The sequence below is a fragment of the Centropristis striata genome, chromosome 17, assembly GCF_030273125.1.
Source record: "Centropristis striata isolate RG_2023a ecotype Rhode Island chromosome 17, C.striata_1.0, whole genome shotgun sequence".
NCBI lineage: Eukaryota > Metazoa > Chordata > Actinopteri > Perciformes > Serranidae > Centropristis > Centropristis striata.
Window position 1 is genome coordinate 15,797,682 of NC_081533.1, and position 22,023 is coordinate 15,819,704.

At 38.8% G+C, this 22,023-nt stretch overlaps 1 protein-coding gene across 4 annotated transcripts in view; it reads left to right on the forward strand.

Moving 5' to 3' along the window:
* The window catches only part of si:ch211-200p22.4 (phosphatidylinositol-binding clathrin assembly protein), a 140,715-nt gene that overhangs the window by 27,217 nt on the left and 91,475 nt on the right, over positions 1-22,023 (forward strand). For all 4 annotated transcript variants that reach the window (XM_059354317.1, XM_059354319.1, XM_059354316.1 and 1 more), the window contains exon 2: positions 5,507-5,649. In XM_059354317.1, coding sequence (XP_059210300.1) covers positions 5,507-5,649 — 143 coding nt within the window. The remainder of the gene's footprint in view (positions 1-5,506; positions 5,650-22,023) is intronic.

Below are 22,023 nucleotides of genomic sequence, written 5' to 3' on the forward strand. Positions count from 1 at the left end.
TAAATAAAGGTTAAATAAATAGAAAACGTAGCCAGCAGGATTCTTTTTACAGAATACTCTGTGAACGAAGGATTGACTTTGTCCACACCAGAGTTGATGTTTGTTGGAAAAGTGGAAAGACTAAGAGGGGTTTGGGTTTTTGTCTGTGTGGAAAAAAAGTCGGCCTATGCAGGTTTTCAGCGTCAACACAACTGTATTATTATCTGAACATAGTGTAGATGAAATCAAAGAATGTTTGACGAGAAAACCTAAATGAAAATGAATATTGAACATAGAAAAAAATGCTCTATGCCTGCCTGGTAAAGCCTTATCCTTGGGAACCAAAATGCTACTCTATTTAAGTGCGTAGAGTATAAACTACATGGATGGAATTTCAGCTTATGTTGTAGAAAGATGTTCCAGTATTTTGCTTTGGTTTTCAGCTCTTACTTGACATGATCATTTTGCAGAATTACAGGCAGCACTCTCTTTCTTTGTCAGATGAAACAGAACTTTGGACAGTTTCTCCCTTTTCGCTATGACTCATTTTTTCCTAGTTGAACACTACTGATAAAGTCGGCACAAAGCTTTATTTCTATATCTTTTGGTAAAAACCCCCCACGAACTGCAGAGAAGAATGATTTTGATGTTCTTCGATTCCTTTTATTGATGTTGGCACTGATGGTTATTATCGTTGGCATCAATAAAAGGAATTGATAAGCTCTGTTGCATATGAATCCAAGGGATTAGATAATTTAGAACCATTTCTAAACCGGTTTTTGATTCCCAACCCTACTTGCTGCATACATGCATGCCGGCTGCAACCATGGATGTACAAAGAGAGCTGGAGTGGTGGAGGCTGGGCCCTGTTCATTGCTATGAAAGTTGTTCAGTTGCACCTGAAGCCAAAAAAAATGATGTAGAAAATATCCCAGATCTCCAGGACTTGAAGTTTGAATGGGGTTAAAATGATTAAATCGTACAACTCTTCTAGACTTTCCAAATGTTATTGGACTTATTTAATACAATTCTGATTGTGAAATGATTCATTTTGCAGGCACTGTATCCACTGATTTACAGACTTGTCTTTCCCAAAGTAAGTCTATGGCAGGGGCATGCAACCTTTACTAACTGAAGAGCCATTGTTGGCCAAAAAAGAGAGAAAAATATCATAATGGAGCCGCATACCTTATTTTGAGCCTTACTATGAAGATGAAACAGCGTGCTAAGTCTAAATGAACCTACCCATAATACTAATAGGTCATAGTGTACTGAATAAACGTAAGCTGAATAGAAAAATATCTTTCAAGAACCATTTGAGAATGCACTATTTAAATGTGTGAGTAGGGAATGGACTGTATGAATATAATACTTGTGAATTTAATAACTTATTTGAATAATTTCTGATGTTTTTTAATGATGTCTACAATGATTCATAGTTTTTACATTATCATAGTTAAGTGACTTATTTTTATTTATTTATTGGACCCCAGGAAGACTAATGCGTCCCGTTTTGGTGACGGCGAATGGGGATCCTTTTAACAATAAACAATACACAATAATGAGCATTTATTAGTATGATTTTGTCAGGATGCAGCCAGGACCCAACGTGCAAATGAGAGGCCGGAATTGAAGGAAAAACTCAAACTGGGTTTGATGTTGGCAAAATTCAGAGCCTTCGACTTTTTTCATCTATGGTGCACATTTTAGTGGACTAAAGTGTAAAAATAACATAACATGTAATGCTGTATGTAAGCAACACATTTTTATAATTCAGGAATACAAATTGCTTTGGGCCTACACCAACAATCAATGAAAATTAAAATGTAAAGAGAATAAAAAATACATTTAATTTGGTATATTTTTTTTGTCACAGCCACAGAGAGCCACTGCAGACGGCCTTAAGAGCCTCATGTGTCTCCAGATCCTCAGGTTGCAGACCCCTGGTTTATGGGAAATTGTCTTTTTGAGCCAAATGGCATCATCATTCACAAAAAACACTAAGTGTTGGCTTAAAGCAAACCAGTGCTGTACCCATTCTTAAAGTGTTATAGTCTAAGTAGTTATTTTGGATTGGGTTGCAATGTTTTTCTTTTTATCCTTTGTGTTATTATTATGTATATTTGTTTGAGTAGTTACCTTGGATTGGTATGAAAGATTGTTTTTTCCTTTTCTCTCTTTTATTACTTTCTCTTCTCTTTATTGTTGTATAGTGAGGATCTTAAACTCGAAGCTATATTTATACAGGGTTTATTTATTATTTTATTTACTTATTTTTTCTCAGGGTAAATGTATATTGTAATTGTTTGTAATTTTATTCTATTTTGTAGATGGGGTAATTGTACATTGGATTTTTATAGTATTGTGATTTTGTATGTAGTTGTAAAAGCCCAACTAGGGACAGAAGTTGAACATTAGCTGAAGCTATGTCTCTATATGCAGCACATCGGATACATGTCCTGTATCTATGTTAACTGCATTGTCCCTATCAAATAAAAAAAATAAAAATGTGATGGACCCTGAAGTTGTAATTCCACTATGTGAAATTGGCATCAAAGTCCAGAGGGCTTCCTGGAGGGTTGGCTACAATGGTCACAATTTCTTCACAATTGCAAGGCCACACGAAATAATGTCCATCCGCCTATGTTGATTTGAATTATAATGACTGTTCTTATCATTTAATTTCTATGGTTGGAACATCCATTCCCTATAGGCATTAAATCCTGCCACTGTGTGTCGAAACCTGCAAATCAGAAACACTTTGCTCGCCACTTAACAAAACATTCTGCTTGGCTGTCATTCACACCACTAAATGCAGCTAAATGGACGCATCGTGCTGTAAAGTGCCTTTGTATTACATGACCGTCAGTTGTATCGACTAAATAGCCCACCACATGGTGTGTGTGGTGAAGTGGGAGAGGTGCGGATTGAATGAGAATCAAGCTGGACTGGAAGTCTGCAGTGTTTTGTTACTGTATGTGTGGGTAAGTGCTTCAGGGAGATGATGTGTTAAGTGAGTGAAGGAAAAATGGGCTTTATTGAATGAGTGCGTGCACCTCCGTGTGCTCGTACGTGCACACACAACTGATTATGATGATGAAGTCTCCCGACGGGACGCTCTCTTCTACAGTCCTCCAGTAGTCTAATGAGAAGCTGTTTCCGTAGTTACCAGGTGCGAGAGCCAGCAGCTCATAATGTCCTATGGTGAAGAATAAAGGATGGAGAGTGGAGGTGGATGGAGAGGGAGAGAGACCGGTCGGAAGTAAAGGCGAAGGAATGAAAGGGGGATGGAGAAGGCCAGGGAAATGAAACAACAGAAAACGATATCTGGTGTGAATGATCAATTTGATGGCGTGCGTGTATTGAGAGGATCCCTGCGTGTTACCTGTAGGGAGGGAAGACTCTGAATCTTTATAAGCTCGGGGACCTGAACGAGAATCCGTTCCAATCAATCTCAGCTAAAGTGGAGAGAACAGGGAGGAGGTGCCAAGCTGTTGGTATCTGGTCTGATCATATCGAGTATCTTTCAGTACATAGTTGGCTTAGTAAATAAAAGAGTTTTGTTATGCATCAGGACTACTGTCTGCTCCAGCGTAAATGTGATATCCTTTGACCCACAGCAGTCTGCTTATCTTGTTTTTTCTGAAAATGTGAAGTAGTGTTCATTGTGAGAATGTGTTTATACTGTGTATTATTTATTCGTGTCAGATTGTTTGGTAAAAGCTCCTCCAAGGTCTACTAAAAGCATTCAGTCACACTTTTGCCTGGTTTCTTCCTTCCTTCACACTCAAATCAAAGCAGCACATAGCATGTTTATCTATCTATTTATCTATCTATCCATCCATCCATCTATCCATCCATCCATCCATCCATCCATGAGCGCATAATTTAACGTTCTTAACAGGATCTAGTTATTCCAAATGGTTCATTTCTGGTGACGTTTTAAATGAGACGTGTGGAATACAGAATTTTGACAGAAATATCACAATATTAAGCTTCGTTTGGGTCACTTTTTCTTATGGACACTTTTGTAGCCAATGATCCGTTCAAGTACCGTTGGAAAGTTCAAATTCAGACGATAATGTCTGTTTTTACAGTTTCTTTTGACAACAAGTGGTCTATTTTTGGCGATCTTTTAAAATGTGAAGTAGTATTCAAAGCTCCCCCAAGGTCTACTAAAAACATTCAGTCACATGTTTCTGCCTGGTTTCTTCCTTATTCTTCATATTCAATTAAATCAAAGCAGCACATAGCATATTCATCCATCCATCCATGAGTGCATAATAAGATCTACTTATTCCAAAAGGTTTATTTCTGGTGACGTTTTAAATGAGACGTGTGGAATACAGTGATTTTGACAGAAATATCAAAATATTAAGCTTCATTTATGTCACTTTTTCTAATGGACACTTTCATAGCCAATGATCCAAGACTGTTGGAAAGCTCAAATTCAGATGATAATGTCTGTTTTTACAGTTTCTTTCTTTTGTCAATCTTTTAAAGAAAACATACTTTTGGTAGGGTTCAGAGGATTAAAACTCTCTCCCCAAGTCTTAAATGTAGAATAAAGTGATTTAGACAAAATATAATCATTTTAAGCTTTGTTTTGGTTACGTTTTCTAACTTTCTTAACCTATGATCAAAGTCCAGGACTGTCTGAAAGTTCGAATTTGGACGATAATGCCTGTGTTTATGGTTCCTTTTACAATAAACATTGTATCTTTGGCGATCTTTAAAAGAAAACATCGATTCAAACCCATTCAGAGGATTAACGTAATAAACACAAGAAAAGTACATTAAATGAAGTAGGAACCGCAGCTTGAACAAACATCTCTGTAGAGGAAATACTCGGATGTAAAATTTCCGCAATTCACCCAACACATTTATTGACTTTATTGAAAATCATTTCAGCCAATAAGGGTATATTTATTTATTCTATAAAACATTTGTATGTATAAATAAGATGGTGCAGTTTAGAGTGTTAAAGAATCTGATGCAAGGCTGTGGCACATACCTAATACAAACATAAAAGAGCACTTTAAGAACTTCGAATTACTTGCATTTGTTTACTTGTGTATGTCAAAACATCATGGTGTGTCCTCCTCGTCATCTGCGGTTTCTAAAGACTGCGTGTTGCGTAACTTGACATTGTTGCGCCCGAAGGTTCAATGTTTCACCAGTTTCAGTGAATGAATGACACTTGAACTTCTGCTAACTTATCGGGAGAGAGGAGAAAAGAGGGAGATGGCACAGCAGAGCGAGAAGTCAGAAGAGGAGACGGAGAATGTAGGAAAAAGTTCTGCATCTGTCCTTCACACTGAAATCACTTAAGAATTCAGCTGAAGTGCGCGCATTGTGTTTGTCTGTCCTTGGTACGTCTGTGCGTCTGCACTTTTCTGTCTCTGTGTGAAAAGCAATTTGCACTTGCTCCCGATCAGGGTTATCAAACCTTTTAAAAGCTTTTCTCATTACTGCTGTTGTGTAACTCTTTGTGTTCCTTTTTTTTAATTTCTTTCATCCCATCCAGATCTGATCCACTGCACCAATGAGATGAACGTGAGCATCCCCCAGCTGGCAGACACGCTGTTTGAGCGCACGGCCAACTCCAGCTGGGTTGTGGTCTTCAAAGCCCTTATCACCACCCACCACCTCATGATGTACGGCAACGAGGTAGGAGGCTTTTACACAAAGGACACACACACAATCACACACACAGAAACCCTCCAGGGCAGGGGTCTCAAACTCAAATTACCTGGGGGATGCTGGAGGCGGTCAAAATGACCAAAAAAAGACACAAAATGACAGAAAAAAAACTAAATTACTTAAAAAAAGACAAAAAACGACCCAAAAAAGTCACAAAATTACAAAAAAAGACACAAAATGACTGAAAAAACACTCAATTACATTAAAAAGACACAAAATGACAAAAAAGACACAGAATTATCAAAAAAGACACAAAATTATTAAAAAAGACACAATTATTAAAAAAGACACAAAATGACAGAAAAAAAACGTGATTACCTAAAAAAGACACAAAATGACCAAAAATACACAAAATCACTAAAAAAAGACACAAAATTACCAAAAAAGACACAAAATGACAGAAAAAACTAAATTACCTTAAGAAAGACACAAAACGACCAAAAAAAGACACAAAATGACAGAAAAAACACTAAATTACTTTAAAAAGACACAAAATGACAAAAAGACACAGAATTACCAAAAAAGACACACAATTATTAAAAAAGATACAAAACTATTTAAAAGAAGACACAAAAAAGTAATTAAAGGGACCTTCCACACACAACATGGTAAAGTGCCATTCATATAAAACTCACATTAAACTTTCATATCAAGGTGAGGGCCACAAAATATCATCACGAAGGCCACAATTGGCCCGCGGGCCGCGAGTTTGAGACCCATGCTCCAGGGCAATGTGTGGCAGCCACATCAAGCAGATATATTATTATTCGAATCTGTCTTGCCCACACGTTCATAAATACAAACATACATGCACATTTGTGTAATTTATTCATGGTCATATCAGCATTAGGATCAACAGTGTGGGAGGCTGGGAACGTACACATTGGACACATGGAGTGAATAATAGAAATAGCTGTGGAGTGCGGAGAAATTAATTAGCTCAGTTCGAGCTGGAAGCAAGATGGGGGACAAGGATAGAAGCAAATGAATAATCAAATGAATTAACTTAATAAAAAAACATGCTTGAAAGCTGGAAGAATAACACAGCCTCTCCATGGATTTGCAGACGCTCAAACACAATAATTGGGAATTAAAATTCAGCCAATCCCCGCTGTTTCACAGAACTTCTAGATTCTATTAATTGTGATATTTTTTTGACCAGACATTGTTCTGTTTTTGCATGAAGAGTTTTGATCAAACCCCAAGTCAGCAAAATGTCTCAATTTATATGCGACAGTGCAGTGCAGCTTTTGAAAGGGAGAGGAGAGATTAATGCAGAGCGAGTTGTACTTTTATTAATTTCTAAGAAGATAGAAATAGTGTTTTGTTCTTCAAATAATCCATTGTAGCTTGCATTTACATTAATCCTCTAGTGTGCAGTGCAGACTTAATAATTCAGAATGCAATCCCTTTAAAACACAACTGATAGAACATGAAAATAGACTTTGATGTTCAGATGGACTCGTGCCACTTGGAGCTTACTATACTGGTGTTTTGTTTAATGTATATTTTATGAAAGCAGTCCAAACACAGTATACTGTTTTGTTCTGACATAGTTTCTTTGATCATAACATAAAATGTACATTCCCCCAGAGTATTTGCTGTAGTTTCTGACATTCAGTGTAGTTACTACAGCTGCACCCTCAGTCGATTAGCTGGCTGATTAGTTAATTGGTCAATTTGTTCTTAGTCAAGAAAGATTTCTTGACTTCATTTGTTTGTTTTGGGGTTTTTTCATGCGAAATGACTTACAAGCTTCATACAAAGCCATGGAAGTCGGGAAAAAGACTAGGATTATGGTTGAATTTGATTATATTTCTTGAAAAATGCTTGATTTTCAACATATTCTGGTGTTTTCATTCTTGTTTACCCTGACAATAACCTGAAAAAGCACTTTAAAAATGATTTAAAGGTTGTTTAAAGGATTTTCTGTGTGTTTAAATGAATTCTGTAAACTTTATTTTTTCACAGTTGCATTTAGAGTAACAAATTAGATGTGATGATAAAGGCTTTGAGAGTCTGGAAGTTTTTGGTTTAGGTACCTTGAAAGTGCTTGAATTAATAAACACATCCCTAGTAAACCCAGGATTTAAAAATGTTCTTTTGAATAATTACTTTTGGAGTATTTGACTAAAAACTTGGTAATTTTATATTACTTAAAACTAACATTTTGTTACCTTTCCAGTGCCACATTTATTTTCTGACTTGCAGTTTTTTCCAATTATGGTCCCTTAACTTAAAATAATAGTTTGGAGTTCATTTGGTTTCTTTCCGAATGTTGGATGAAAAGATTTATACTGCTCTTTTGTCTTCATGGTAAATATGAAGCTAGAAGTTAACGGTCAGCTGCTGCTTAGCTTAGCTTAGCATAAAGTGCTATACTAGCTTAGCATAAAGTGTTGCTTTTACACTTCTTTTTTGTACAAATTAAACAAACACGATGTAGACGTTTGTTAGTGAGCTTAAGTGGTGGGGGTTGATGGATTTTGTCAGCTTTGAACAGAGCCAGCCGTTTCCTGTCTTTGCGCTGCAGTGATGCTTCAATCTTCTTATCTTACTCTTTAAAAAATTAAACGTGTAAATCAGATTTGCCAAAATGCCAAACTATTCCTTTAAGAAAAGCAACTCATAATCAAGACTGTATCTATTATGGACTTTTGGTCCCAGTTAAGGTTGCAAAAAGTATCAAAACTTATTTTTAAAAGGATAGAATCTCCCTTTATTATACATTTGATAGTACCGAAAGCTATTAAAAAAAAAATACAAACAGATTTTCAGTTCAGCCTAAGTCCCTGTAACCAAAGTGGTAAGTGGTACATACATATTAAACTTCCTATTTATATTGTATACTAATACAAATCTTGAATGAAAAGGCTAATATACTGTACCTTCTTGCACTGAAGCACACACACACGGCAGTCAAGCACAGTCGAAAACAGCCACACCCTGCACTGCATTCCTTTCAATTTCCATTAAAATAGGGAAGCATTGCTTCCTTGTTTAGTCAAGATCACTAGTGTCGATATTACGCAACGCTTCCTTTTGTTGGTTCCTTGTTTATTTCGTCAATCTAAACTTCCTCTGAAAAGAGGAAGACTCGGGTGTGAGATCATTGTACGAAACCAGCTTCAAAACTCACTGACACCCAAACAGCAGCCTGGCTGATTTCACTGCTGCTAAAATAGAGAATTAGTACAAAATGCTCTAAAATTAGACGTGTTGTTGGCGATGGAGGTGCATAGCTGCCTTACATAAGCCAAGACCTCACATACTGTTCAAAGAGGCATCAGGTCATCAGATGACGCTGTGCTAAATGTTTGCTCAAGCTGTGGAAATTCCCGCAACGTTTTTTGATTAACCAAATCATGCTAAGTAGGTCACTGCAGAGCAGCAGGAAGTGGTTTAGAGGTATTCCCAAGCTGTCGGCTGATTTATCTCTCAGTTGTCACTGTCAGATTGAACCTTTTTGATCTTGATGTCTCAGCTAGAGTGACTGAACAATGACTGCAGCACTATGCTACTCCCTGATTCCTGGGAAGGGTTTGCCGAGATCACAACCACAGTGCCGCAGCTTTTTCCTGTAGATAATGATATTCTAATTCTGGTCAACAATTACATGGTTATAAGAAAGAGCAAGTCATCTTTTTTAACATAGGTTTATATTATTATATATCTGATTTCTGTCAGATGGCAGTGGCTTATTAAAAATATTTTAGGAGTTCCCTGGTCCAAATGTATCGTTTTATCTCTGCTACTCAAGTAAAATGAGGGTATAGTTATTTTACAAACCTTTAATAGAGTTAATGCCAAAAAAGAAAAGAAAAGAAAGAAAGTGGGCAGCTGTGGCTCAGTTGGTAGAGCAGGTTGACCACCAATCGAAGGGTTGGTGGTTTGATCCCTGACCATGGCAGCCTACATGTCGAAGTATCCTTGAGCAAGATACTGAACCCCAAATTGCGAGTGAGATTGAATTCCCAATGGTGGCAAGTGGCAACATTTAGGGTAGCCTCTGCCACCTCTGCCACATGTGTGTGTGTGAACGGGTGAATGAGCGCAGTCTGTAGTGTAAAGCGCTTTGAGTGGTTGCAAAGTGACCAGAAAAGCGCTATATAAGTGCAGGCCCATTCACCAAGGCAATCTTACCCATCATTTTATTGTCTTCAATCCATTGAAAATTATGATATTAAAGTGCTAAACAGTATTTTTTGTCCTTGCCATTTAGAACAGCAGCAATACTGAATGGATGCTTTGATTTCTTGAAGTGGGGTTATGAGGCACTTATCCATAGTCAGTGTATTAACTACAGTAGATGGAGATTGGCACCCCTCCAATTTAGAGAAGCAGACTGCACACAGAAGCTCAGCAAAACATATTTCAGCAACATAAAAAGTCAGTTTAAGTGTCAATGCTTTTAATATATATTCACTGCTTTACTTTGTCATCAGACAGCCTTTTCTGACGGAGAAGCCGTTTTACTGCTCTTTCAAAGCCACCAGACTCCTTTTGTTAGAAACGGTAATTTTACTCTGCAGAAGACAATAGTTGCTGGCCCACAAGTGCCTCCATCGGTTAGTTAATTGGTTTTATTGTATGATTTTAGTGGATCTGAACTGTCCATCCATTTTCCTTAAACACTTGGAGGCTGGAGCCGATCCCAGCTGACATTGGGCGAGAGGCGGGGTACACCCTGGACAGGTCGCCAGACTATCACAGGGCTGACACGTAGATACAGCACCCATTCACGCTCTCATTCACTCCTACGGGCATTTTAGAGTCACCAATTAAACCTAAGCGGCATGTTTTTTGGACTGCGGGAAGAAGATGCAGGACCCAGAGAGAACCCACGCTGACATGGGGAGAACATGCAAACTCCAGGAGTCAAACTGGCGACCCTCTTGCTGTTAGGCGAGAGTGCTAACCACAGTGTAACCCTTTAAATACCAATGTCGCACAAAAACACAAACAAACTAAACAATCGGGAGGCAGGGGCGGACTAGCAACTCACATGGTCTGCGAGGTAAAATAACATTTTTTATCAAAGAGGTCTGGTAGCTTTTAAAGGGGCATTGTTGGATATAATGCCTTCAGTTCCCCATTGTAAAAGGGCTGTCCGGTGGCAAGGTAAAGTGGTGAATATATTCTAAATCTAGCGTCCACTTAACTGATTTTCATTTATTAGGTGGCTAAAATACATCTTGCTTCTCCTGTGATCAGCAGAACTTTGCTTTGCTTTCTTGTTGCCTGCCTTCCCAAACTTGGGGCTTCCTGACCACTATCTACTGTAATACACTGACCATTATGCTGTGTGGCTTAGTTGGTAGAGCGGGTTACCCACCGATCAGGGTGGGATTGGTGGTTCGATCCCTGACCATGGCAGCCTACATGTCGAAGTATTCTTGAGCAAGATACTGAACCCCAAATTGCTCCCGATGCTGCGTTCATTGGTGTGAGAATGAATTCCCAATGGTGGCAGATGGCACCGTTTAGGGTAGCCTCTGCCACCAGATGAATGTGTGTGTGAACGGGTGAATGATCGCAGTCTGTAGTGTAAAGCACTTTGAGTGGTCGCTAAGCGACTAGAAAAGTGCTATATAAGTGCAGGTCCATTTACCATTACCATTAAACTCAAGTTATGCCCTTAATACCATTATAATATTGTATTTCTTTGCAATGCCCAGAGGCAAGTAAAGAAGCCAACCTATAGATATGAAACCAAAATTTTATTAACACACAGCCATGTTCTTTAAGTTGTATTCGAGCATTCAACTTACAAAAATTCAAGTACAGTGGTCATGTAAAATGTAGTGTTTAACTGTCAACGTGCTGCTCTCAAGTGGATGCTACTAATATAATGCACGGCAATTTATAAGCCCTTATTCGCACACACCTGCAGTACAATACAGCTCTGCAATTCTGCTTCAGCCCCACAGAAGGAGGCACTGGGCTGTAGTAGAGCCTGTAAGTGTGTGTACTCATCAGCCTGCATTCATCAGGCCTGTCAGGACGCTGGTGCTGACTGTGGCTCAGCGGCCAGGTGTCCCTGCTCCCTCATGGCCGCCCCATCCATTATAGTCAGAGCTGAGAGAAATCTGGCCGTAAAATTAGAAACCACAGACCCACAGAATTGGGGTCAATAGACTGTACATTCCTTTTCAGATCAACACGCTGACTGGTTCCAGCTTGGCTGGCACACTGAAGATGGCCTTGTACAGTGTCCCATGAATGCTCTGATAGTAAAGAACTTTTACATTGGATGAATTGAGACAGCTGTTTGTCACATAAATTGATTTTAAGAGCTACTACGGAGCTTTTAATAATGTTATGATTGATCTAAGCATTCAGGTAGCCGATTTGTGTCACTTTACATATTAGATATTGGTCCCCTTCTGATATGGTGAAGGCTCTGTTCTGAAATGTCATTTTCTTGGGTCACCCTGCGTTAAAGAGCTGCTAAGCCTCAAATAATTTGATTTGAGTTTCAGTGACTTTGTGCTGAGCTTTCAGAGGCCTTTTGTACTCTGATAAGAATGAAGGCCCACACACATTAAAGAGCTAAGCGGCATCTTTGCTTGGGCGGTATCTGTGTTTTCATACTTTCGTACCTTCCTGACCTCTGGTGCCAGGTGCTGTGCACTCCAAATAAAAAACACTATCAGTTGGATACATACTGAAGCAGCAGCGTCTGTTTTTGACAATATAGACATTTATACCATTGAGATTTCTGCTGTACCAGTATGAATGTGTGTGTAAATGGGTGAATGAGCGTAGTTTGTAGTGTAAAGCAATTTGGATAAAAGTGCTATATAAGTGCACTCCATTTACCATTTATGTTGCCTTTGTCTTGGCCAAAGAGTTGCACTTGCCTGCGTGAAAGAAAGTAACTTTTTATAGCATTGCTGAATCTCTTTTTCTATCTGTATTCGTGATTCGAATTGATGAAACTGGAAGACCTAGGACTGCAGATATATCTACAAAGACCATTTTCACACTGATTCAGTTGTTTCCTTCCAGAGAGCCATGTAGTTGTGAAAATATAACTTGATTGTAATGATGAGATGAGGATGAAAAATAAGAAGAGTTTTCTGTGTTTGCCCTCTTGACTTTAGTTGTTTGCTTTCTTTCCTCACTTCTGTTTCTCTTCTTGATTGAATGATTTGCTGAAGCTGAACAGCCAATCAGAGTGATTTCTCTCACTGATGGGCTTTGCCACCTATTCAACATGATAAATCTGCCGAAATTGTACAAGCAAGGGCCGACTAGTGCCAATGTTGCGTGACATACCGGCAAAACTAGGGCAACAGATGCTCAACAACAGACGACCTTTGGCCTGGTGTGTCAGGGTCTTAAAGCTCAACAGCAAATACAGAATTTTGCTTTACTAGTAGGCCACACGGCAAGCAGGGATCATGCCCAAGCATGCAATGTTGAAAGTTAAAAGTGAAAGAAATCGCCCTATGATTTGAGTCTGCTCCAAAATGTGATTAATTTTTTCCTTGTCCCAGGCTACACCCTCTTACCAGGTTTTTCTAAAAAGTGGGCCAGTAGTTTTTCTGTAATTCTGCTGAGGAATACTTCTATTTAATATAATTAATACAATGCATTGAGCTTTTTGTTAAGGAAGAAGAATCCAAAAGAAATGGAGGAAGAAGGGGTGAAATGAGGAGGAAGGGATGAAAGAGCAGCAGATGGAGAAAGAAAGGAAATCTGGAAAGAAAACAGAAGGTTGGCGATATGGAAGGAAAAGAAAGAAAAAGTTAGTTAATGTGTTGAAGAAGAAGAAGAAGAAGAAGAGGAAGAGGATGACAATGGGGGGTATAAGGAAAGAAGGAGAAGGAAACAAGGTATTAGGGTAGGAAAGGAAGAGAGAGAAGGAAACAATGTAGTAGGGAAAAAAGAATGAGAAAGAAGGAAAAAGGCAGTAGTGAAGAGAAGAATGAGAGAAGGAAACAAGGTAATAGGGAAGGAAAGGATGAGAAAAAGAAAAAATACAATGTAGTAGGGACGACAAGAATGAGGGAGAAGGAAACAAGGTCGTAGGGAAGGAAAGAATGAGAGAAGGAAACAAGGTAGAAGGGAAGAAAAGAATGATAGAGAAGGAAACAAGGTTGTAGGAAAGGGAAGAATGAGAAGGAAACAAGGTAGTAGGTAAGGAGACAAGGTAGTAGGGAAGGAAAGAAAGAGAGAGAGAGAAGGAAAAAGGTAGTAGGGAAGGGAAGAATGAGAAAGAGAAGGAAACAATGTAGCAGAGAAGGAAAGGGTAAAAAAGAGAAGGAAGCAGGAAAATGAAATAGGTGGCAGAGAAGTAAAGGAGAAGAGGAAAGAAAAGAGGAAGTCTGAAAAGGAAGAGGTTTAGGTTGAGTGTAGTCTGTGGTCAACAGCTGAATGTGAATCACCAGCCTGTAATATGTGAGCATATTTAAATTTAGTCCATTCATTATATTGGTCTGGATGTCAGCAAAATGCAGCTGTTTTAAATGCAGCTTATTTTACTCTGCTGGTCCCAGTAATATATTCAGCCCGTGCTTTCAAATCCAATGTGGGAATTTCCCATTCAGAGCAAATAGCAGGTGAATTAAGTTTTAATATCTTTTCTTTGCCTCAGCTGCCATATTTGTCAACAGGCTTTGGATCGTGATTAGAGTAATAGTGCATTTTATGTCTGTGTGTGTGCCTGTGCAACTGAATAGTCAACAGGCCGGTATTGATACTCATTCAGTTCTTCACCTCCAGTTTTTTCCTCCCTGCCAAGAAGCAATCCTGGCTCACTCCCCAGTGACACTCTGAGTCTTATGAGCGATCAAGACTCAGTCAATATCTTTGATCACGATTTCACTGTTTCGCTGGTACAAAGCCACTTTAAGGAGAACAAACACCGCTGGTGGATTTGGAGTTTGCAACACATTTGCAGACACATAACGTTTAAATTTTCTTCTCTAGACATTGTTTCATTTATAATGTATCAGCGTGTGCCTCTGCTTCCAAGCCTTTCGTATGATAGGACAATATGTACCAAAAAAAATCGTTCAGGAAACCACAAACAAGGTAGGTAAGGAAACAAGGTAGTAGGGAAGGGAAGAATGAGAGAAGGGAAAAGGTGGTAGGGAAGAAAAAAATTAGAGAAGGAAATAGGGAGTAGGGAAGGGAAGAATGAGAGAAAAGGAAAAAGGTAGTAGGGAAGGGAAGAATGAGAGAAAAGGAAAAAGGTAGTTGGGAAGGAAAGGATGAGAAAAAGGAAAAAGGTAGTAGGGAAGGAAAAATGAGAGAGAAGGAAAAAGGTGGTAGGGAAGAAAAAAATGAGATACGGAAACAGGGAGTAGGGAAGGGAAGAATGAGAGAAAAGGGAAAAGGTAGTAGGGAAGTGAATAATGAGAAAGAGAAGGAAACATGGTAGCATGGCAGCAAAGGCTAAAAAAGTCAATATCTTTGATCACAATTTCACTGTTTCGCTGGTACAAAGCCACTTTAAGAACAAACACCGGTGCAAGATCTGGAATTTCCAACACATTTATAGATACATAAAGTTCAAATTTTCTTTTCTAGACATTGTCTCAGTTATAATGCATCAGCGCGTGCCTCTGCTTCCAAGCCTTTTGTATGATAGGACAATATGTACCAAAAACAATTCTGCAGGAAACCCCAAACAATGGCTGGGAGAGCCATTTTCCAGCCCATGCCTCCCCCTCCAGGGAGCTCCATCCCTGGACAGGAGAGCTCAGACTGCTGGGTCTCTCTCCTGGGAGTGTGAACGCTTCCACCACCCAACACCTGAACAAGGTTATAGGAAGACAGAGAGCAAGTGAGGATGCAGGATAGAAAGGGGAATATTAATTTGTTTGCAGAATTACGAGAATGGGAGAAAGATGTAGCGGATGATTGTTCGAGAAATGAGAGTAAGAGGGAGAAATGGGGTCATATGGAAGTCAAAGTTATTTTAAAATCGATTTTTGAAAAGGCTAAAAGCACTTCTTCAAATGGATATTTGACTCATAATCTACCTGAATTTCTTTCTTGCAACTTATTCTCCAATACTGATTCAGTTATTACCAGTGTAATGAGATACTTTGTGCTTTATTCGGTTTCATTTCCACTAAGCTTGCTTCACTATTCTACAGTATAGTGTCAAATTATACTAAACTATCACATCAAGGAACTTCTTCATCAAATGACAATGTGCATAAACTATCTATATCTTGTAGGCAACATGAATTCATGCACTGCTGTGCACATGTTTCTTATGTATCAAGAGAGAACCGTTCACAATTGACTGAGGTAGACACAAGCCAGACGCTAACTTGTTGCAAACAGTCACAATTCTGTAATTGAGTTTCAAATATCATACTGATATTCGCCAACAAATGAAACATGCTTTGGTAAATACAAACAGCTGTGAGAAGTAGAAAAGCTGCCAACAAAGACAGACAAGACTTTGTATTACAGCTCGACTAACTTCAGCCTTCATGGAGATCTGTCAAGTAGTTGCCATGCTGTTTCTCAAGGGGAAAGTCGGAGGAAAAAAGTTGTTTTCTAGAAATTTACTATATTTTTCAGGTTGTTTTTTCTGCATTAAGTGCAAATGCCATGAAATAATACTACTTTTATTGCGAATATTATCCATAAAATGGACCATAAAATCTATAAATGATTTTTTTTCTTTTACAGTATTATTCAATTGCTTAATCGTTTTTAATGTGAAATTAATGTGAATTCTTTGTGAAAATACCAAAAATACACATCATATTGCTGAATTTAAAATTAAGGCAACTTTCTGTTTGCTTACAGTAAATCTGTATATTAAATGTAAAAAAATAAACCGTAAAATGTCTGGCATCAAAAGTTGCCAAACCCTTACCGTCAAACAGTTAAAAAATGTTTTTAGTTATTTTTGTTTAAATCAGTTGTTAAAAAATCGGCAGCAGATATCAGGGATCAGTTAAGATAAATGAAAATAATCTGTATCGGCATCGGCCTTAAAAAAACCCGTATCGGTCGTAAAACCGACACAATTCAGTCGGTAACCCTAAAACAGCCATTCTCAACCTTAGGGTCCCGACCCCAATTGCGGTCGCGAGATGATTTCTGGGGGTTGCCAAATCATTTTGGAAAAAATATAAATGCACAAAATGTATATTAAATGACATAATTTCAGACAGGGAGGTGTTTTAGTTGTTGTCTGCTTCATTATTTGTCCAAAATTCGTCGTATCAACTGAGTTTGTCTGATCTGAACTGAGCGCGTAAGATTCTGTTCAGTGAAAAAAAGGAGTGTCTAAAAACAAGATAAAAACACTAAATCTGAGGGAAATGATCTTGCTGCATGGACAGATAATTTCACTTGACAAGATTTCTTAAATTAAGATTATTAAATCTAGAAATAAGCATATTGAACGATATAAACAAGATGGGGCTGACAACGTGCATGTTAAATTGGGGGTCGCAGCTCAAAAAGGTTGAGAACCACTGCCCTAAAAAGTACAGCGTTTGGTCCCCAGCCCTACTGAGAAGTGCAACACTGCTGGCACAGATAATAAAGATGAATGTGCCTCTTCAGCACACACAGTCTGATTTTATACAATGGTGGAAACCTCTGATCTTAATTATTCTAATGCCTGTGATTAAAAAAAACAGAACCGTTTTGACTGCAGTGTTGAACAATCACTTTCTCCCCTCAAATTAGCTTTTGTTCTGGAGTTCTTTATTCTAAAGAATAAATGCTTCTGCCAGTCGAACACAGCAGAAAATCAAACCCCTGCAACCTAACCTGTCACGCTTAAACATTGTTATTTATTTTATGATGAATAGCCTTTTTTTAATAGCCCTCACAGTTCTCCCTCTGTGTACTGTGACTTCCAGGAATGTCACAGCACAAAGATTTGCCCAACCTCAAGGTATACAGCATAACAGGGCGCTGTGAAACCCTTTTTTTGGGGGGGAATTTGTTTTCAAGGACTTCAAGTCCTCAGAAATACTACCCGTCATCCTTTATTCTTCGGGACAGGATAGTTGTGAGTGTCAGCGGGGAAAATTACAGTCTGATTGATTGCACCTAAGTGCATGGGGAATCAGGAGAGAGAGCCGGGACTCTGGACATCAAAACTGAATCCAGGCATAGGACGAGCTGCGTTTTTTGAAAGAGGGAGGCAAAGGTGGAGGGAGAAGATGGAGGGAGAGAGTAGACTGAGTGTGAGAGTCATTAAGGACATGAGAGGAGACAGGGACGGTCTGGCGAGGACACTGGTGAAAGTGCTGATGGTAGCAGGACACGCCGATTTCCTTTTTCTGTGTGTGTGTGTGATAGAAAGGGATCGAGGGAGGGAGGGAACGCTAAGGCGTGTGTGTAGGTGTGTGTGTGTGTGTGTGTGTGAGACAACACATTTGTGTGTTTTTACGGCAGTCCCCAGCCCGCCTCGCCCGCCACCAGTGTCCCAGATAGCGAACGGCCCATTTGTTTCAGTGACGTCAGCGAAGCACTCTCATCACTACACTCCTCCGGGAAAGCGAGGACACAGACGGAGGCAGAGATTTGAGCGAAGATAACGTGTGTGTGTGTGAGATATTATGAAAGACGGACAGATATTTGACCGGGAAAAGGGACGGAAGGGAAGCGGTTAAAGTTAAACTGCAGTTAAAGCAGTTAAAATATTTAGCGAATTCACCAACAGTCAACAGATTAATTGAGACTGAATGATCCAAATAATGCCTAAATAATGATTTTCAAACACTAAACACTAAAGGGATAAGAGAGGAAAAGGAAAAAAATTAAAGACAGAAAGAGAAAAGAGGTGGTAAAGATCTGCTGACTCAAGCACTGTGTCAAAGGGAGCAGGGACAGGGGAGGGTGTTATTTGTGTGTGTGTGTGTGTGTGTGTGTGAGGTCACCCTGACTCTAATGGGGGTCACTTGTGATAATCTGTCGAGCTTGATCGCACACAGAGACACAAAGTCATCACACACGTGCTTCCTATCAGCTGCTGGTTTGGGGAACATAAAGATGATTAGTGTGGAGGCAGATTGCTGGCATTAATAGTGTGTGTGTGTGCGTGTGTGCATGTGTGTGTGTGTGCGTGTGTGTGTGTGTGTGTGTGTGTGGGTTGTGTTCCAGACGGACACACACATCCTATCTCTAAAGTAAAAACTCCAGGGTGACCCACGATGAGCTGACACCCTCACCACATACTTCCTTATGCTCCTTCAGGCAGATAAACAAGTTTTTCCAACTCGAGTAAATTGGCTGCATCTGTGTGATCAATAGATGAAAGTAATGTTTGTGTGTGTGTGTGTGTGTGTGTGTGTGTGTGTGTGGCTCAGCAGACTTAGCCAGCCAGAAACTTGCCGGCTAAAAGAAGCCCAGCACAGATTCTCCCAGTCAGGGATCTACTTGTGTTACTTTTTTTGTCTTCAGTACTGATTCAGGTTATTGATTTTTGGAGTATCTGCTGACACATTACGGATCTGATTTGTGCTGAAGCCCCGCCCCTGAACGGAGATTGTCCAATCATAGCTCCGCAACCATAACGAGGCACGGCAGGCCTGTCAAGCTTTGGATTTCTCCTCATGTTGAAGTGTTGTGTATGGCGTTGGAGTAAGAGCAACTCAGCTTTTAAAGTGGTACTGCACACTTAAATGTGTTTTATAAGCTGTGAAACTAAATTATATAACGGTGCTGTTGCAAAACACATCATTGCGATATTGGTGTTGATATTGACAGAAGTGAGAACATCACCAAAATATCTTCTGTTTTTTTGATTTATGTCATTTTAACTGGGTTATTTCGCACATAAAAAGTGTTGTATATCGTCACACTGTTAAACTAATCCCCTTAGTCATTTTTTGTCAAAATTGTTTTTTTTGCCTTAATCATCTCCTCATTGCCACCTATGGTAAAATCGCCTACATCCTCAGTTGATCAGATCATGTGATTTTACCCCTTTAAGATAATGGCCTATGTCAAGTGTGTGACTTAAGCGGATTTATTATGCCTAAGTCAAAATAAAATGTGACTTAGGCAATTTTTTGAACACGCCTTTGTGACTTAAGCAAGACATAGTAACACTTTATTTTGAAGGTGTCTGCATAAGAGTGACATGAGCGTGTCATAAACATGACATGGGATGTGTCATGAACATTAATGACACTTAACATTAACATTAATGCTCATGATACTAGTTTTTGAACCCAAATCTCAGCATGGATTCTTCTTTGTTCCACAGGTCTTATATATTGATGTTATATTCTGGAGGGTTTTTCTGACCATTTTAATCCTTTTTCGATAGGAATAAAATTGCATTATTCAGCACCAAATGTGTGTAACAAATGGTATTAACCCAAAAATTGCTGCAACAACTTATGGGACACAGTTGAACCTGGACTGGACTTTAGAAAGCGTCCCCTAATGTTATGACCCTTAATACACCATAATAGGTTTCAGTAAATAAATAATCTATGAATTCATTATTTATTAGATATTTTTGATCAGAACAACTTGACAGTGCTGAGCTGCATCTCAAATTAATCTTCAGGTTAACAGCTTATGTTGCTGACGTTTGTTTCATAGTTTTTTACTCCTTTCCTCTTCACATTGTGCTGTATTTCTCTCTCTTCCTCCCTGTCTTCCTGTCATATTGTTTGAGTGTTTTTATATGTTTGGACGGGTTGATGGCTAATTTCGCTGTACTAGTACTTGTACTCTGTGCAATGACAATAAAGGGGATTCTGATTCTGATGTTCACCACTTCTATATGGCATTTATTGTTGACCTACTATCTCCCCCTAAACATCCACTGCCCACAACCACCAATTTAAAAAAAAGAAGAAGAGAAAAAAAGGCCCCAAATGGTAATTGGTTAGCCAATTTAAAACAGCTAGTGCCAGTTTACTCAAACGTTACCTGCAAAACTTGTGATGATTGTCTCATCACAATTTTTTTGTCTAAACTGGGATGCTACATGATGTTAACCCTTTATCGGGCGAAGAACTATATTTGGTAACTTCAGTGGATATCTAAATGAGGTCCCCATGTCTCTCTGTGAGGTCATAGAACCACATTTCAGCTAATCAGCAAAGATCAGGCTACGTTACTAGATTAAGTGGCAAATCTACAAGAAAAAAGTCGCAGATTTAAGAGATTTAAAGTGGCAAATCTGCGCGAAAAAAGTTGCAGATTTACGAGAAAAAAGTGGGGTAAAAAACAAAAGATTTCTGGCAGATTCACCACTTTAAATCTCATAAATCTGCGCATTTTGTTTCTCATAGTTTTGCCACTTTAATCTCAACTTTTTTTACCATTAATTTGAGATTTTTTCTCACAAATTTGTAACTTTTTTTTTACTGTTAATTTGAGATTTTTTTCTCATACATTTGTAACTTTTTTTTTTTACCATTAATTTGAGATTTTTTTTCTCATAAATTGTAACTTTGTTCTCAAAATATTACCCCCCTCCCCCGGGTCCGTATGTTTTTTGTTTTTTTTACACATTCTGTCAGTATGTAATATCCTCCAATATTCTCTAGGGTTGAAATTTGTAATTTGCAAGTATTTCAATGAGTGCCCTATTAAGGGTTAATAAAACTAAAACCAATCCAGTTAAACCGAGTTGATGTCTGATTCAGGTCTGTTGTGAAGCTAATAATTGTGAGCACATATTCTATGAAGTCCACACAGCCACCTCAAACCTTGCTGTACATTTATGGGAAGACAGTGTCTGGGAGTGTTTAGAGGGCAAACTGTAGTGCAGCTCTTAATGTTCCATGAAATGGCGAAAGTCCACTTTCCCACCCCTGAAAGCTTCCAGGCATGCAGGGCAACAAACAGAATACTGCCTCTCTTATTTTCTTTCTTTGCAGTTATGAGGTAATCTTGTTTTTACAGCATCTCGTCTAATGTTTGCTCAGCAGTTGCACACATCTTCTTAAGGAGGACTGGCTGTAAGAAGGCGTTTTACTCCTTCCACTGGTCTCTCTTCAAGTGCCAGGTTTAATTAGTTGTACTGTAATTAGCTCCGCTGCTGCCACCACTCTATACAATTGCACTTGAAACATTACAATTAGCTCTTTCAATGCATTTGAACTCCAGTTAGAAAATGATCTAGTAATGTAAAAGCCATTGATTTGCACGCTATAAACATGAGTTCTCTATAATAAATAAATATTTCTTGTAATTTACACACTTTACTACTATTATGAACTGCTTCAACACCATATGTTCCAATGGCTGATGGTACAAACACCTGAGCATTTAGTGACACCCATATGTGAGATAACAATCATTACTTAGGAATGAGATCTGTCATGGCTGAGTTATTATGGTGTTAAATATAGATGCAGGGGATTATAGAGGAGCAGAGTA